The 17,500-nt window shown below is 48.9% G+C and overlaps 3 protein-coding genes across 6 annotated transcripts in view; all 3 read left to right on the top strand.

Moving 5' to 3' along the window:
* selenbp1 (selenium binding protein 1) overlaps positions 1 to 650 on the top strand; it is an 11,642-nt gene extending 10,992 nt beyond the window's left edge. For both annotated transcript variants that reach the window (XM_082551691.1, XM_082551690.1), the window contains exon 12: positions 1 to 650. This exon is cut by the window's left edge and continues 120 nt beyond it. In XM_082551691.1, the coding sequence (XP_082407817.1) occupies positions 1 to 43 (43 nt within the window). In that variant the 3' untranslated portion in view covers positions 44 to 650.
* A 4,119-nt stretch (positions 651 to 4,769) lies between these two features.
* pi4kb (phosphatidylinositol 4-kinase, catalytic, beta) lies at positions 4,770 to 15,690 on the top strand. Of its 3 annotated transcripts, XM_082550730.1 has the most exons (13): positions 4,770 to 4,902; positions 6,157 to 6,775; positions 9,264 to 9,629; positions 10,600 to 10,644; positions 11,696 to 11,923; positions 12,048 to 12,275; positions 13,591 to 13,700; positions 13,814 to 13,918; positions 14,006 to 14,129; positions 14,234 to 14,499; positions 14,574 to 14,706; positions 14,831 to 14,951; positions 15,024 to 15,690. In XM_082550730.1, exons 2-13 carry the CDS (start codon positions 6,185 to 6,187, stop codon positions 15,203 to 15,205), a joined length of 2,499 nt encoding a protein of 832 aa, XP_082406856.1. In that variant the 5' UTR covers positions 4,770 to 4,902; positions 6,157 to 6,184; the 3' UTR covers positions 15,206 to 15,690. The 3 variants fall into 3 exon arrangements, with proteins under 3 accessions (XP_082406856.1, XP_082406854.1, XP_082406855.1); XM_082550728.1 differs by having other exon boundaries at positions 14,831 to 15,690; XM_082550729.1 differs by lacking the exon at positions 10,600 to 10,644 and having other exon boundaries at positions 14,831 to 15,690.
* A 1,717-nt stretch (positions 15,691 to 17,407) lies between these two features.
* myo1eb (myosin IEb) overlaps positions 17,408 to 17,500 on the top strand; it is a 19,462-nt gene continuing 19,369 nt past the window's right edge. The window contains exon 1 of the mRNA XM_082552717.1: positions 17,408 to 17,500. This exon is cut by the window's right edge and continues 203 nt beyond it. The gene's annotated coding sequence lies outside the window, so the exon portion shown is untranslated.

Here is a 17,500-nt window from a genome sequence, read left to right as displayed (position 1 = left end):
GCGGTACCCCGGCGGAGACTGTACCTCCGACATCTGGCTGTGAAGCCATGATCATCCTGAGCCTCAGAGTCCAAACACATTTGAGAACAGCTCAGGCAGGAGTCTGATCTCCATGTAACTTCTGGTGTCACCATCACGCATTAGAATAACTTTGTTGTCCATCACATCGGCCGCAGGAAAAAAAACATAAAGTGCAGCAGAGATCAGCACACACACATAAAGATAATCAATAACAGAATCAGATATAATCGGTGTTTCTGTACCAGAATCCATGAGGAGGAATTGAGCCTCAGCAGATGTGTCCATGTTTTGTTCATTATTCCAAAGCTTCCTCACTGAGTCTCCATCCAGCCTGGGAAGAGCAGGTTAAAGGGCCATTACGCTTTATTCCACACTGCCATGTGTTTCAGGTCAACTTTGAACTTCCAAATTCAGGTGAAGCGGATCACAGCAGCTTGTTTTTGTAATGCTCCTTTCAGCCACTAGAGGCTCCACTACCAGGTTAAACTCACCTGCTCTTCTCCTGTCTGAGAGAAAATTCAACTCAGTAAACAAAAATCAGATCAAAGGCTTTTCTTGTTGAATCAATGACGTCTGTAAAATGTTCTTTAATGTTCACACGCCAGCTGAAATTAAAACTTTATCACAAAGATGCTGCGGCTTGTTTTTCTGTCTCAGCTTTGCTTTGCTGTTTGCAGATTATCTGTCTGTCAATTGATCGTCTCATCTGAGCACCAGCAGCTGCTGTAAACTTTTAGTTTCTCCTCTCTGTGATAAACTGCTGATAAATATGAGAGCTGACACTCTGATCACCTGTGAGACGCCAGAACACTCGGTGAAATAGATTGATTGTACACCCTATGGCCAGTGGGGGGCGCTGGTAGGGCCAACTGGACCTCAGCACCACTGTAACCTTTAAGCACTCCTTTGCACGCACACACACACACACACACACAGCAGTGTACGGGTTTAACTTCACTGCAGTGAATGGCTGAGTGCAAAACGAGTTCACCTGAGAATCTTCAGGTGAGCCTGAGGAGCTGAGGACTGGAAGAAGAGACGGGGACTGCGAAACATCGAGGCTCACACCTTTTCATCTGAGCGGAGATGAAACAGCTTTGTGCTGCTGTGTGATGTTCATGAAAACATTTGAAGCTCTCTGAATAATAATTTAAAAATTTTTTTTTTTCTGCCTGTCCCGTTTGGCTCTTTTGCATCAGAATTGTTGTCTAAAGGCAAAGAAAGATGCCCAACGGATTTACTTTACCAAACTGACCATCCCAGCCTTGCCGTAATGGTCCATTTGATTCACCTTTTATTGTTTATTTTATTTTCACTTGCTGAATATGGGACAGACTTGACTGGGGGAAAGAAGGGGAGAAAGAAAGAGGGAAAGAGAAACAGCTGAGAAGAGGGACGGGGGAGAAGGGCAAAAGACAAAAACCAACAGAATGAGCAGAAAAAAAAAATGCATATATCAATCACCTGGATCACCTGCTGAGAAAGAAAAAAGAAAACAAGCAGAAGAGAACAAGAGTAATAGAATAAACAACATCACAATGATATATGGGAATATGACAGTAAATACTAAATGTTAAACATTATTGTGCAGCACGTAAGATCAACAGAACACAGTGTGCTTTGAGGTAGGAGCCAAAAAGGGTGTAGTTTGTGGGTGTGATCACCCGTGTGTACACCTGTGAGCATGGACGCTTGTTTTTTTTAAAAGGTTCCTTCATGTAATGATCTGCTAGAGGGTGTGGGGGGGCCACAGCCCCGTCCTCCAGGGCATGAAGCAGGTATGGAGGAGATCAAAACTCCAGACATCCAGAGGCCCCCAGAACACAAGAGACCAAGGAAGACCAACAGAGGGGCAGCTGCGCCACTGTCCCAGAAAGAGCTGAGGAAAGTCCCAGATGAGGGCTCACTCAGCAGCCGCCAAGGAGTGAGCCGGTGTGTACCTGGACGCCCATCCCCGGACACAAAGAACCACCAACGCACCGATGTCTGAGGGAGTCCGCCACTGGCAGGGGAAGTGGTGGTAGGGGGAGATAGGCCTCCAAACCTTGGAGGGCCTGAGATGTCCCCAGAGAGGTGGCGCCTGACACCCAACCTGACATATAGACACAGACATACAGGCACACACAGACACAAACATCCATTCCCACCCTCATGCTCTCATATGCACTTACTCCACACTCAACCAACGTGGAGACAGACATAAAGAGACGCTGTGCACACGATCACACTCCCCAAGCGTACTCTACGAACCGGGTCTAGGTACCCTTGCCCCTGGAGGGGGGAACTGCACCCAGACCCAGGTGGTGTTTAAATTTTTTAACAGAGCGGAGGAGGCGGAGTCTTTGACGTCAGTTACGTGTTGAAACAGGGGCAATTCTAGGATCAGAGCTTTGGGGGTGCTGAGCACCCAGAGAGCTGCCCAGCCAGGCAAGATAAACCCCGTCTCTGTCAGTCCCTGCATCCTTAAATGTCTCCAGTTGTCCCGAGTTCTCTCTGAATGTCTCCTTGGTGCATTTAAACCCCTGCTCCTCCCTGTCCTCATCGTCTGTTGTCTTCGTCTCCATTATCAGTCATCATAATTTTACCATCTCTGTGCAAGTCTGCAAATTTCTTTATTAAATCATAAGATTCTTAAATTCATCAAGTCTCTCTGTGCCTGGGTCCGAGTCACAAAACATGACATCACTGTTTTGCACATTTGAACACAATTTAATCCCACATTTGTGAAAGAAAAGAAAAACACTTTTTTGAAAAGTCTGTAACAAAACCATCAAATCTGATAAAGGTTATTTAAATGCTGCTAAAGAAGAATGGATTGGAATAAAAAACATACATATGCTAACCTTAATTACTGGGAGAATAATGAATGATGCTCATAGTGACTAAGAAGTAAACTGAGTGCATTTTTTGGACAGAGATTCACTTTTAAAGTGTGTGTGTAATATAATACAGACACATAAAAAACACTCCCAAAACAGAATAAATTATTACAAAATATTAATAAAAACTATAAAAATGGAGGCAACTTTGCCTGTGGTAGAATGTATACAATGTATGAAAAAATCTTTACTGCAGATACTAATTTTACTAATTTAATAATAATAATTTTGTGTTGTAAGATTTATGACTTTCATGCTTTCATGGTGGTGCTTAGGAGAGCTTGACCTTTTCTCAGGTGGTCCACACTGTAACAAGTGTGAGAAACACTGATAAGTGTCTGTGTGCTTTTGGAAAACATTTAAAGCTGCTGTACAGAATCTTTGAAACAAGCTTAAAACATTTTTAGAAACAGAGCATCTGCTTCTCTTTACAGCTCCTCGCTCCACCAGGGCTGTTTGGCTCTTTCTGATAGTGAGCACATGTGATGCACGTACTGCGGCAGTCATGCAGACAACTGGACGGTCCAAAGGTTGGCCGACCTGTTACTGGCTGAGGTTTTAGTAGAGCTGTGGCTGAACCACATACAAATATATCATGAATTTCAATCTCCCCGATCAATGATAATGTTATGTTGGGATGTTGTTAAAGAGGCTCAAAGTGTTTCAGCCCAGTTTGTTTAGCAGATTCTGTTTAGTAGCTTTAATACAGGGAGACACAACTTCCAGACTGTGAGTAAAATCAGGTTTTTCTCTTTGTCAGTTTCACAGTTTCTGCCTGTCACTGCTCCCTGTCTGTTTGCTTACCTGGTTCTTCCTGACCTTGTACTTTCTCCTCACGTTCCCTCTTTCCTCTCTCCCTCTTTGGACTGACAATCGAACACAAATAGATTCAATTAGATGAAAAATTACATTAATATGAAAAAAATACTATTAAGATCACTAATGAAAAAGTCCTCTCTCAGTGTACTTTAAACCAAAAGGCAAATAACCAAACCACACGAACATCTAATAAAAGATATAAATATTGAAACACTGATCCAACATTATTCTTGATTGAGGGATCATTTGATTTTACACTTTTATCTGAATGTGGCTCTTTTTTTTGAAAAAAGACTTCCTTATATCCATTATGAACCTGGCTGTCTGCACACACACACACACACACACACACACACAACAGGAGTTATAAGGTTAATGGGCATCCAGTCAGTTAGTATCCATTTCAAACAGGACAGTGGTAACAACAGCAGGCTGCAGACAATTTTAAGTTTTAGGTTTTAAACAGGCTGTATACATTTCAATGGGAGCAACAGGACGGTCAAATGTTGCTGATTTTACTACAGAGCAGGACGGATTGTAGGGCAGCAAACATCGCCGAAAAACACATTTCCAACACTGCAGGTTACCTGGTGTAATGTTTTTCAGCTAAAAAGAAACATGTTCTGACTCCTACCAACTATATAAAGAGTAACTGAAGGTTAAATGCAGCTAATATGTCCTGTTTTAAGCCAGGCACTTACGCCTCCGCTCCGCTGCGTCTCAGCCACCATCGCTCTGGCAGCAACGGCGCTAGAGCCAGAGCAGGGGAGAGCTGGAACAAACCATTTTATCTATATTTTTGTTGTTAAAATGTAACGTCTCAAACAAGTACAGTACTGTATGCTTTTTATATTTTTAGTAGTGTGTCACACAAACAGCAAATATTGTCAAAAAAAAAAGAAATCTTTGGGGGTGCTTTGATTCATTTTGGGGGTGCTTAAGCACCCCCAAAAATGGGCTAAAATCGGCCCTGTGTTGAAATGACCCTGCTGGGGGGATTTCTGTGATGGTTTGAGGCGCTGCAATGGCCGTTCACCGCCTCAGGGGGCGCTGCTCAGACACGGTGAGAGAACCGAGGAGCGCAGAGGAAGAAGAGAAGCAGCGGCTGAGACGATGGCCGGACTCTATCAATGGACCCGAGCTGGACTTAAAACATAATTTCACGCGCACTGAGCATCACCAGGTAAGAAGAGCTTACCTGGGAACACCTGGACATGTTAGCACACCGGCTGGGCTCACCTGTCCCCGCACCGCTACTAATGTTAGCTTAGCACGGAGCTTTAAAAGGGGACTGCGCGCAGGCAGCAACAGTTGGCCTGCTAATGCTAAGCTAAGCTAGGCTAATAGGCTGCAGCTAATAGAGCCGCTCGGTCAGCTGACTAACGGCCTGGTGACGGTCAGCTGACTAGAGGACCAAAGCAAATATGGGGAACAGCGGCCTCAGAGCTAGAATAGGGTCACTGGGACAGCTGACGGTCAGCCATCAAATGGCCTGTTAGTTTAATGCCAGGCTAACAGCTGATTTCTGGTCCCGATGACCTCTGACCCCGGGAGGTCACGCCTGTACAGCTCAAGTGGTCTGAGGTGGGGCTACAAAGATAAACGTGTGGGTGTTTTGAAGGTGTCTCACCTGACTTGAAACCAGTTCAACGCACTCAGGTTGCCCCTATCAGGCCCCTGACGTCATCAGTCACAGGGGCGTGGTTATCAAACTGAGCGGACAGGGGTTGTCAAACTTACAACACACACACTTGTCCTGGTGACTCACTCCGCTTTTTTATTATTTCTTCTCTGTAAATCACCTGTTAATGATTGATCACGTGCAGACTTCGCCCCTCATGTGAATGCCTGGCCAGATTTATTGATGATGTGAGGAGCGCACCTCCCAGGGATCAGGGACACAAACCACACCCACCCCAGCATCACACCTGCTGTGTGACTGAGCTTGTTTTATAGAGGGCAGTCTCTCTGATCAATAACTGATTATTTGATATGGCTGAAGCTCAGAGACTTGCTCAGGTGCGCTCTCACCTGTAACTGTTTCAGACAGTCTCTCTCCTCGGCTGTGACGTGAGCGAGCTGCACGCTTCCTGTGGTCGGCGAGTGTAGACGTAGACAGAAAATAGTTCCTCCTGCTCAGAGGAAGGTTTGTTATGTCTTTGTTGAGCAGCAGAGCAGTGATTGATTGATCCTGATTGGGATCTGTTTTACTCTGACGCTGAAAAGCAAAGATCTGCAAATTAGCACTTCCTGTTTCGTAATGCATGATCGATCAGCAGATTGATCAGTTGATGATGTTGTCTGATGGTTGTGAACATGCCGTCATTCCTGTGACCGGTGCCTAGCTCGCCACACAACCCCCCCTCGCCGCTGACTCATTGACCAATCAGCTAAACTGACAACACACAGCCTGACCTTTGACCTCTCTGTCTTTCAGTGCCAGAGGGTGGAGCTAACTGGCAGCCATGATGGAGGATGCTGAGCTGGATCTTTCCCCCGCCCACTCGGATCAGAACAGCCCCTCGCCCTCCATCTCCTCCTCGCCCTCGCTGTCTCTTCCCTCCACGCCGTCCTCTTCCTGCGGCCCCCCACAGGCTACTACCCCTCCCCTGGGCGTGATCAACGAGGGAGTGGCTGAGCTCAGCCTGGTGATTGATGCCGAGGTAGCCCAGCGGGCGTGTCAGGAAGTGCTGCAGAAGGTGAAGCTGCGTCAGGTGGATTCCGACAGCACCTTATCACAGAGCGAGGAGGGACCAGATGCGCCGCCGTCCGACCCAGAGGGCCCGGCGCCAGGCTCAGTCAAGAGCGCGCGGCGGCGGCAGAGACACAACCCCTCCAAACAGTCGTGGCTGCTGCGCCTGTTCGAGTCCAAGCTGTTTGACGTCTCCATGGCGATCTCCTACCTGCACAACTCTAAGGAGCCTGGCGTGCAGGCCTACATCGGTAACCGCCTGTTCAGCTTCCCGCACGAGGAGGTCGACTTCTACCTGCCGCAGCTGCTCAACATGTACATCCACATGGACGAGGACGTCGGTGACGCCATCAAACCCTATGTGGTGGGTGTGGCCAGGCGTTACGGGGCGTTTGTTGGTGGATGGTAACGGTGTCGTTTGGTTTCTAAGCTTCTCTGAGCGTCTCCTACTGAGTCAGGTGACCACCAGGTGGGGTGTAGCGTTAACCAAATCTTGTCCTAAACTCAGAGCTGCCAGTGCTCCGAGTGCAGTGAGCGTCGAAACTGCGGGACAGACTGAGTGCTGTACCTTAGATTACCGTACCTTAGATTACCGTACCTTAGATTACTGTACCTTAGATTACTGTACCTTAGATTACCGTACATTTGATTACTGTACCCCTTGGGGCGATCGTGGCTCAAGAGTTGGGAGTTCGTCTTGTAATCGGAAGGTTGCCGGTTCGAGCCCTGGCTTGGACAGTCTCGGTCGTTGTGTCCTTGGGAAAGACACTTCACCCGTTGCCTACTGGTGGTGGTCAGAGGGCCCGGTGGCGCCAGTGTCCGGCAGCCTCGCCTCTGTCAGTGCGCCCCAGGGCGGCTGTGGCTACAATGTAGCTGCCATCACCAGTGTGTGGATGTGTGTGTGAATGGGTGGATGACTGGATATGTAAAGCGCTTTGGGGTCCTTAGGGACTAGAAAAGCGCTATATAAATACAGGCCATTTACCATTTACCATTTAGATTACTGTACCTTAGATTACCGTACATTAGATTACCGTACATCAGATTACTGTACTTTAGATTACTGTACCTTAGATTACTGTACATTAGATTACCGTACATTAGATTACTGTACCTTAGATTACTGTACATTAGATTACCGTACATTAGATTACTGTACCTTAGATTACCGTACATTAGATTACTGTACATTAGATTACTGTACCTTAGATTACCGTACCTTTGATTACTGTACATTTGATTACTGTACCTTAGATTACCGTACCTTAGATTACCGTACATTTGATTACTGTACCCCTTGGGGCGATCGTGGCTCAAGAGTTGGGAGTTCGTCTTGTAATCGGAAGGTTGCCGGTTCGAGCCCTGGCTTGGACAGTCTCGGTCGTTGTGTCCTTGGGAAAGACACTTCACCCGTTGCCTACTGGTGGTGGTCAGAGGGCCCGGTGGCGCCAGTGTCCGGCAGCCTCGCCTCTGTCAGTGCGCCCCAGGGCGGCTGTGGCTACAATGTAGCTGCCATCACCAGTGTGTGGATGTGTGTGTGAATGGGTGGATGACTGGATATGTAAAGCGCTTTGGGGTCCTTAGGGACTAGAAAAGCGCTATATAAATACAGGCCATTTACCATTTACCATTTAGATTACTGTACCTTAGATTACCGTACATTAGATTACCGTACATCAGATTACTGTACTTTAGATTACTGTACCTTAGATTACTGTACATTAGATTACCGTACATTAGATTACTGTACCTTAGATTACTGTACATTAGATTACCGTACATTAGATTACTGTACCTTAGATTACCGTACATTAGATTACTGTACATTAGATTACTGTACCTTAGATTACCGTACCTTTGATTACTGTACATTTGATTACTGTACCTTAGATTACCGTACCTTAGATTACCGTACATTTGATTACCGTACATTAGATTACTGTACCTTAGATTACTGTACCTTAGATTACCGTACATTAGATTATTGTACCTTAGATTACCGTACATTTGATTACCGTACATTAGATTACCGTACATTAGATTACCGTACTTTAGATTACCGTACATTTGATTACTGTACATTAGATTACCGTACCTTAGATTACCGTACCTTAGATTACCGTACATTAGATTACCGTACCTTAGATTACCGTACCTTAGATTACTGTACATTAGATTACTGTACCTTAGATTACCGTACCTTAGATTACTGTACATTCGATTACTGTACATTCGATTACCGTACCTTAGATTACCGTACCTTAGATTACCGTACCTTAGATTACTGTACCTTAGATTACTGTACATTCGATTACTGTACATTCGATTACCGTACCTTAGATTACTGTACCTTAGATTACTGTACCTTAGATTACCGTACATTAGATTACTGTACCTTAGATTACTGTACATTAGGGTTACGTGAGATGACTTGTTTTCGTGTCAGTTCTGGTAGACCTGAGGCGCCCCACAGCATGGAGGCGTTCAGCCTCTGCGCCGATGGCCAGGTGACGCTCTGACTGTGGACCAGAACCTGAACGGCACCTGTACCTCACGTTACTGATCACTCACGTTATCAATGCTGTCGATAGATTCTGTATTCCTGCATGGAGGAAACCACGCAGCGTGTTCAGACCAAACATGGCATTTCACCCGTGGAAGGAGGCGGGACCATGTCCATGAAGGCAGGAAATTGTTAAAGTGCTACCCAATCGTTACCCAATCTAGGCAGACAGACCAGAAAAGTAAATCTTTAAATCTGAACTCCGAGGTGAAACTTGCCGTTTTGTCTGAACACGCAATCAGAGCAGGGGTTAAAGGTCGATCAGCTGACTGCTTCCTGTGTCCTGCAGGTGCATCGTTGCAGGCAGAGCATCTCCTTCAGCCTGCAGTGTGCCTGGTTGCTCGGCGCTTACTCGTCCGACATGCACATTTCCACGCAGCGCCACTCCCGGGGAACCAAGCTGAGGAAGCTCATCCTGTCCGACGAACTGAAGCCCGCCGGGCCGCGGGTCCGCAGGGACCCCCTCGCCCTGACGCCGTTCTGTCCCGCGGCGCCGCCCACCGTCAGCCCCGGGCCCCTGGGAGGAGATCACAGCCTATCGCCCACAAAGAGGACGCATCAACGCTCCAAGTCGGACGCCACGGTCAGCATCAGCCTGAGCAGCAACCTGAAGAGGACGGCGAGCAATCCGAAGGTGGAAACCAGCCAAGACGAGGTAACAGCCCGCCCTTGGAGGGTGCAGTTAACCCACCAAGGGAGTTTTCCCAGAACACCCTGGCTGCCGATCACTCGCCGCAGCTGGTGGTTCTTTATCTATCAACCGGCTTTTACCGGGTTTTTGATCAGGTTTTGAAGTGAAACGAGTCAGGTGATCGTGCCCTGTGGGAGGTATCTGCAGGTCAGAGTTCATTTGTTCAAACAAATTTCAGCTCTTAACCTCCTATGACCCAAAGTCTCTCATGGCGTGCATTTTTAATCCCTCTTTGCTATTTGAGCTGATTGGGACCCGACAAATGTAGAAACAAAGAATGATCTTTTTACCCTCCGAGAGCAAAATGTAGCATTGTGGTCTAGACAACCCAAAATGTCCACAGATGTGGACCCAGGTCCTAGGAGGTTTCAACAAACAGGAAGCACTCCATCACTGGCCAATCAATGAGCAGATTAGAGACCGGGGCTCCATGTGGCCGAGGACCTGGAGCCAATCGATGTGAAACATCTGGAATCATCCAAACAAACAAACATCCGATCAGTTCAATTCAGCTTTATTTATATAAGAACAGAACCACAGACGCCTCGCAGTGCTTTGTGATGACAAGGATGATGAGGGAGGTTACTCCGTGGAAACATGGCAGCCTGCAGTGTGTCTGCACATGGTGAACATTCAGTTTAAGAGATGAGGTGACGCACCAGGGCGACTCAGGGTGCGGTCTGTTAGACACCAGCGGCGGTACGGATGCTGTCTCCGCCCACTTTTACTGTAACGGTGAGGCAGCCACAGGCGTTTAACACCAGCTGAGCTCAGGTTGTAGCTCGTGCGTGTAAAGTGATAAAGGCTCGTCACGGGCCCAGGCAGCGCCGATTTCTGAACGCATCAGGCCGCTGAAGGTTAAACCTCCAGGACAGGTGAGCTTAGAGCGAGCACACCTGTACATGACTCTGACCTCCCGTCCTCTGACCCTCAGGACTGCAGCTCCAGCTCCGACAGTCTGGAGTTCGATTCCCGTCCCGTAAGTTCAGCTGCTTCCTGTTCTGAGCTCCAGGTGCATTGTGGGAAATGAAGTGTGTGGGCTCCTATTCTGGTTCTGGTTCAGTCACAGACGTGTGCTCAAGCAATGACACGTGAGCGTCACGTCTGCGGACTCGGGCTGTACTCCAATCGGGATCTGATCGTCCTCGTGATTCCATCGTTTGTGTGTCAGGTTTGTCTCCACTCACTGCCAGTACTCGGATACACTGATACTTGGATACAGAAAAGGTTTGCTCACAGATGTGAACAGTCTGAGACTTTTGTGAAACTTTGATGTTAACGGAGAGACAGAACGTAAAAGCACGCATCCGTCCTCGGTGGAGAACGCCTTGGTCAGCTGGCTCATATCTCCGGAGGATTCTGGGCTCCTCTCTGCAGAAACTCTGTAGGAGCTTCAGCTCCCTCTACAGAGTTCCTGCAGGGCAGAGGTTGGCAGCTCGGACTCCGCGTGACCCTGATGTGCTTCTTTCTTAGCCCCTGCTTTGTTTTGGGACCTTTCTTCAGCCGTGCTCAGGTTTTCCCGTGTGTGGTCCCATCTGTCGGCTCAGATTTTCCCCCGCCGTGCCTGACGGTGGGGTCGGTCTTTACTGGGTCATGCTCTTTGGGTTTGGGTTTAGAAGCTTTCAGCTGCCTTCAGATCATTGACAGGCTCCTCCCACCGATGGTCTCGTGTCCCCTTCAGGCTGCGATCATGTGACCCACTGTGATCTGTGGGAGGCGGGCTGGTTATAAGGATCAGTTTGTAACTTTTGTGTTTTTCTGGGTTTTGTTGGTCAATTTTGTGTCTCCGTTAAAACAAAAGTGCCCTAAAAACGAGACTGTTCACTTCAGCGAGCAGACTGAACACTTGAGGCGGGGTCAGGTGATTGTGACCTCGGCCTTCATGTTTGAGCTCGCTCGCTTTATCTGAACCTGACACACAAACATCAAACCTTCACCTCTCTCTCTCTCGCTCTGAGTTGGTCTGCTGTGACAGGCAGAGCCGTAAGCCCCTCCCCCTCGCCCTCTGACTGTGTGTGTCTTGCCTGCAGCCGGTGCGCCTGGCCCCTCAGAGGGAGTTCATCAAGTCTCTGATGGGCATCGGGAAGCGTCTCGCCACGCTGCCCACCAAAGAGCAGAAGACGCAGCGTTTGATCTCCGAGCTGTCGCTGCTCAACCACAAGCTGCCGGCCCGCGTATGGCTGCCGACCTCCGCCTTCGACCACCACGTGGTGCGAGTGCCGCACACTCAGGCCGTGGTGCTCAACTCTAAAGACAAGGTGAGAGTTCACAGCGCCGCCCGCGGAAGGCTGACCGCCGGCGGCAGCCCAGGTGAAACGCCTGTCAGATAACGTCCTGTTACCCATGACCTCATCAGTCATGTGACCTATATCCTCCCCTCAGGCGCCGTACCTGATCTATGTGGAGGTTCTGGAGTGTGAGAACTTTGAGACGTCCAGCGTTCCCATTCGGATCCCAGAGAACCGGATCAGGAGCACGCGTTCTGTGGAGAACCTGCCAGACTGCGGCATGACGCCGGAACAGCGAGCCGGCAGCTTCTCGGTCGTTCCGAACTATGACAACGACGACGAGGCGTGGTCCGTGGACGACATCGGAGAGCTGCAGGTGGAGGTGAGCATGTGATGTCATAGCCCGGTAGTGAGGTGGTTCCAGAACATGCTGCGACGCAGACGGAGGTGAGGTCTGTGTGATGGCACCGTTACCTGTTATTTGACCTTTGACCTCAGACGCTGTCATGTCACAGCTTCATTAATGATCAGTGAAAAACACGAGTCAGAGCACGCTGCTGCACGCCACACACAACGGTAATAAAGATGGCCGTCACCTTTCTGGGGCGGCATGCGGAAGCTCTCGCCGTCGTCTTGTTCAGCCGCAGCTCTTTCTCTGACACTGTTAGGAATCTGGGTGTGCTACTTGACAGCTCATTTAAACTTGATAAACAAGTGTCTGCTGTCGTCAGATCCAGTTTTTACCAACTTCGCCTTATTTCTAAGGCCAAACACTACATCCCGCACAATGACCTGGAAAAGCTCATCCATGCCTTTGTAACGTCAAGGCTAGATTACTGTAATTCACTTTATTGTGGTCTCCACTCTACCCTTCTACATAGATTACAGACAGTCCAGAATGCCGCTGCACGCATTCTAACTAAAACTAAGAAGTTTGCTCACATCACTCCCGTCCTTGCTGATCTGCACTGGTTGCCTGTGAAATTTCGTATTCAATTTAAAATTCTGTTGCTTACTTTTAAAATTACTAATAACACAGGACCAAGCTATCTTAAGGAACTCTTAAACTCATATGCTCCTGCGAGGGCTTTAAGATCATCCTCACAGTTATTGTTGGTTCAGCCCAGATCTCGTTTGAAGTCTAGAGGTGATCGAGCGTTTGCTCTAGCTGCACCTGAGCTGTGGAACAATCTCCCGATTGGCATCCGGGCGTCTGATTCTATTCAATCTTTTAAATCACGGCTTAAAACATATTTGTTTGAACTTGCTTTTTCTACCAGTTAAATCCTGGCCTTGTTTGCAGTGAGTTATTCTATTAATTTTTCTGTTTGTCTTGCGTTGTCTATGTTCTCTATCACTGTGTTTGATGGTACAGCTTTACTTTGCTATAGCTATGTGCTATAGTTTACTCTTATTAGTGGTTTTTACCTGTGAACATAATTCCACACTTATATGACTCTGATGTTATAGTGTTAATTGTTTTATTCTTTTATTCTTTTATGTAAAGCACTTTGGCATGCCCTTGGCTTTTAAATGTGCTCTATAAATAAAGATTGTTGTTGTTGTTGTTGTTGATCCCAGTACTCGAAGGTTAGCAGCTCAGTCTGCAGAGCAGTTTCCTCGTGGAGACACTGACCACTCCTCCTTCTGTCCCCCCCCCACCCACACACCCACTCTTCATGCTCCTCCCCCTGCAGCTCCCGGAGACTCACACCAACAGCTGTGATAACATCAGCCAGTTCTCGGTGGACAGCATCACCAGCCTGGAGAGCAAAGAGCCCGTGTTCATCGCCGCCGGAGACATCAGGTCAGAGTACACACGGTACTCACACGTACAGAAATATGTTTCCCTCAGTTTACCTGACTCAGACGCAGCGCACCGAGTTAGTACAGCTGCAGGAATGATGCTGTGTGTTTCAGGCGGCGTCTCTCAGAGCAGCTCGCCCAGGCCCCCACCACCTTCAAACGGGACCCTGAGGACCCGTCGGCGGTGGCGTTGAAGGAGCCGTGGGAGGAGAAAGTCAGGTGGGTGCGTCCTAAGGTTTACTGAGCGCGTGCAGTGTGCTCTGGAGATGGTGTTGGTGACGATGACTCCCCGTGCGTCTCCTACAGGAGGATCAGGGAGGGCTCTCCGTACGGACACCTGCCCACCTGGAGGCTCCTGTCTGTCATTGTAAAGTGTGGAGACGACCTGCGGCAGGAGCTGCTCGCTTTCCAGGTGCTGCGGCAGCTGCAGGTAACACCACCTCATCACACGACCTCACACCTGTCCCTCCACCCTTCTTCTTCTCATCATCTCCTCTCTGTGTCATGTGACGGCGCCGCGGACGGCGCGTGCAGTCGATCTGGGAGCAGGAGCGCGTGCCGCTGTGGATCAAGCCGTATAAGATCCTGGTGCTGTCGGCGGACAGCGGCATGATCGAGCCCGTGGTGAACGCCGTGTCACTGCACCAGGTGAAGAAGCAGAGTCAGCTGTCGCTGCTCGACTACTTCCTGCAGGAGCACGGCGCGCCCACCACCGAGGCCTTTCTCACGGCGCAGAGGAACTTCGTGCAGAGCTGCGCCGGCTACAGCCTCATCTGCTACCTGCTGCAGGTCAAAGACAGGTGAGTCTGTGACATCTTCGCGCCTGTGTACGCTGTCCAAGCGCCGCGCTAAATGTGCTCCTCCCTTCTCACAGGCACAACGGGAACATCCTGCTGGACGCCGAAGGCCACATCATCCACATCGACTTCGGCTTCATCCTGTCCAGCTCGCCCAGAAACCTCGGCTTTGAGACGTCCGCCTTCAAGCTAACCGCGGAGTTTGTGGACGTGAGTACAGCCAGGGGGCGGGGCTTCCTGTTAGAGGAGGAGGGCTGAGGGAGGCTTCAGTGGGAGGTTTGAGCCCTTGGTGTGATATGTCAGGTTGTTTTTAACCCCGAGCCTCGTCTGTCAGGTGATGGGCGGGCCTGATGGCGACATGTTTAACTACTACAAGATGCTGATGCTCCAGGGCCTGATCGCAGCCAGGAAGCACATGGAGCGCGTGCTGCAGATTGTGGAGATCATGCAGCAAGGTGAGTTGCCACAGCTCCTCCTGGTGGCGGTTCCCTGCCCCACAGCACTAACTCCGCCCTCTGTGCCCCCAGGCTCCCAGCTGCCCTGCTTCCACGGCTCGAGCACCATGCGCGCCCTGAAGGAGCGCTTCCACATGAGCCTGACGGAGGAGCAGCTGCAGCTGCTCATCGATCAGCTGGTGGACGGCTCCATGAGGTCGCTCACCACCAAACTTTACGACGGCTTCCAGTACCTCACCAACGGCATCATGTGACCGCTGTACAGACTGAGGAGCTCTTACGGCTCCGCCCCCCTCCTTTATTTTATTCCAGGTTCTTTTTGTTGTCTCGTCTTCTCCAGGAGTTCAGCTTCCTCTTCGTCTCGTTATGTTTGTCCTCTTCGGTTTTCGTTTTTTTTTCTCTTCCATATGTGGACTGATTGGTTGCTCCCGGGACTCTGAGCCAATGAGAGAGCAGCCCACTTTTAGTTGTGACCTGTGAACTGTGATCAGAGTGGCGCCGTTTCCTGTTTTACCTGTGACGGAGTTTCTTTGAGCCAATTAAAACCAGTCGCTGTTCACCTTTAGCTCCGCCTCCTCTGATCTGATCACATGGTTTCCTTTACTTTGTTTCTGCACACAGTGAGCTGACATCATCCTGTCATATTTCCTCCTACATCAGCTGCTACAGAGAGAGATTTTCAGATCAAAGCAGGAAGTTGTCTGGATTTTAGAAATAAAAGTTTCAGATTTTCTTTGAAGGTGTTTTATTTTTCTGACTCGTACACAAAGGTGGAGAACGTTTATTCAACAGAATCCACAGGTTTGATGCGTGACCTCAGCTGGTGTTCCTGTGGGAATCTACACAACTTCATCCACCCCCAGCAGGTTCTCGAGCTCAGAGTCGACCTGATGGGTCTGAGGTCTGATTTGATTTAAACTTCAGTTTTGGTCTTTAAGAGTCCGTAACGATCAGTGGTTGATTATTCTGACTGTAGAGCAACTGCAGAAATCTTTGATTAATAATTAGTGACCAATCTGTGTGTGTGAGAGAACGAACACTTGGACTGTGAGTGTAAAGTGTTTTGTAGCATTCCACATTCACACAGGATGTGCAGCAGTGTTCAGTCAGAGCTCAGGTCGGTGAAAACTGCACGCACGCACGCACACACAGACACACACTCGGGATTTAATCTTTTTTGATCCACTTCAACTCTGAGTCTGAGTTGCCGTGGTAACAGATTCTGAACTCCTGCTGGCTACCAGGTGTTCTCTGACTCCTCCCCTCCTGCTGCACCTGAAACAGCTGACTGACTCAGTGATTGATTATCAGCTCAGATCGGTAGTCTCCATCTGTAATCTGATTACATTTAGGGCATCATCACTTTCAATCACTGCAGTCGGATCAGCGATCGTTGCTGCTCCCCGATCGCAGCTTTTCTGTGACAGGAACCTTCATCCGGTCCAACACAGCAGACCTGATCAATCTATCACAGATTCGCTCCGTCCTGTCGCGTCGATTTAAAATCAAATCAGCTTCACGGAGTCGACGTTTATCCTTCGGCATTGACGAAGCTCATTCAGGACGTTCTGAAAGCGGCTCCATTCATAAAAACAGCCTCCTCGAATAAAAACATTAAAATAGGTTCAATAGGCCTCAATTTAATTTAAAAATGACATCACAAAGCACAGGGCGAGGGGCGGGGCTAACACCTAGACAGGTCACCAGTTTGTACCTCCTCTTTTCCTTCACCGCGATGACGTTTTGATTGAAGGAAGAAGGAGACCCCTGCACTGAGACGTGAACGACCTGAAGCTCGTCTCCAGTGTAACCATGTGACGCCATGATGAAACTACAATGTGCAGAAAATGAACTACAAAACATGGCCGCCGCGTGCGCTAACCCCGCTGTTTGATCGAGGTCATGACGGCAGACGTGGCTGCGTGTCTCTTATAAACCACAGCACGTGGTTAGATCAACAACATTACAATAACGCGCCCTGTTTATTAAACAAGGCGAGTAAAGAGAATCCAGCTTCTTTCCCTCTGTTTCCCTGCAGGGATCCAGAGGAGGATTTCAGTGAGTGCAGTAAAATCCTCCGTCCTCGCTGATCCCAGCTTACACAGAGCCATAAACACCCTTTGATCAGATCATATAGATCATAATCTTGAGCTCACACAGCGTTCTTCACGCAGCAACAGGAAGTAGTTTTTATTCCATTTATTCGTGGGTCGCTATGAATTATGGGACGTATTTTCTCCTCCGCTTTCGTAAAGGATGCTCCAGTGTCTCCTCCGCTAAAGGAAACGCTGAAGCTCCTTCCCTCAGTGTTTGGAGACCTGGAGCAGGTTTGAACCCAAGACCCTCCTGCTATGAGGCTCACCGCTGCCCCACATGGTCACACGTTAGTCACCTTAAAAAACACAAAACACGAATAACACTGGTCGCTGTGCAGTTCTCCTTCTGGTCTCTAGGGGCAGCGAAGCCCCGCGGCTCTGTCTTCAGACTGCATTACCCAGAATTCCAGAGGCGGAGCCTACCTGCCCACACCTGCAGAGAGTTGAGACGCT

Source organism: Aulonocara stuartgranti (genome assembly GCF_965226115.1).
Source record: "Aulonocara stuartgranti genome assembly, chromosome: 11".
Classification (NCBI taxonomy): Eukaryota; Metazoa; Chordata; class Actinopteri; order Cichliformes; family Cichlidae; genus Aulonocara; species Aulonocara stuartgranti.
This window is presented reverse-complemented; position numbering and strand designations above follow the sequence as displayed.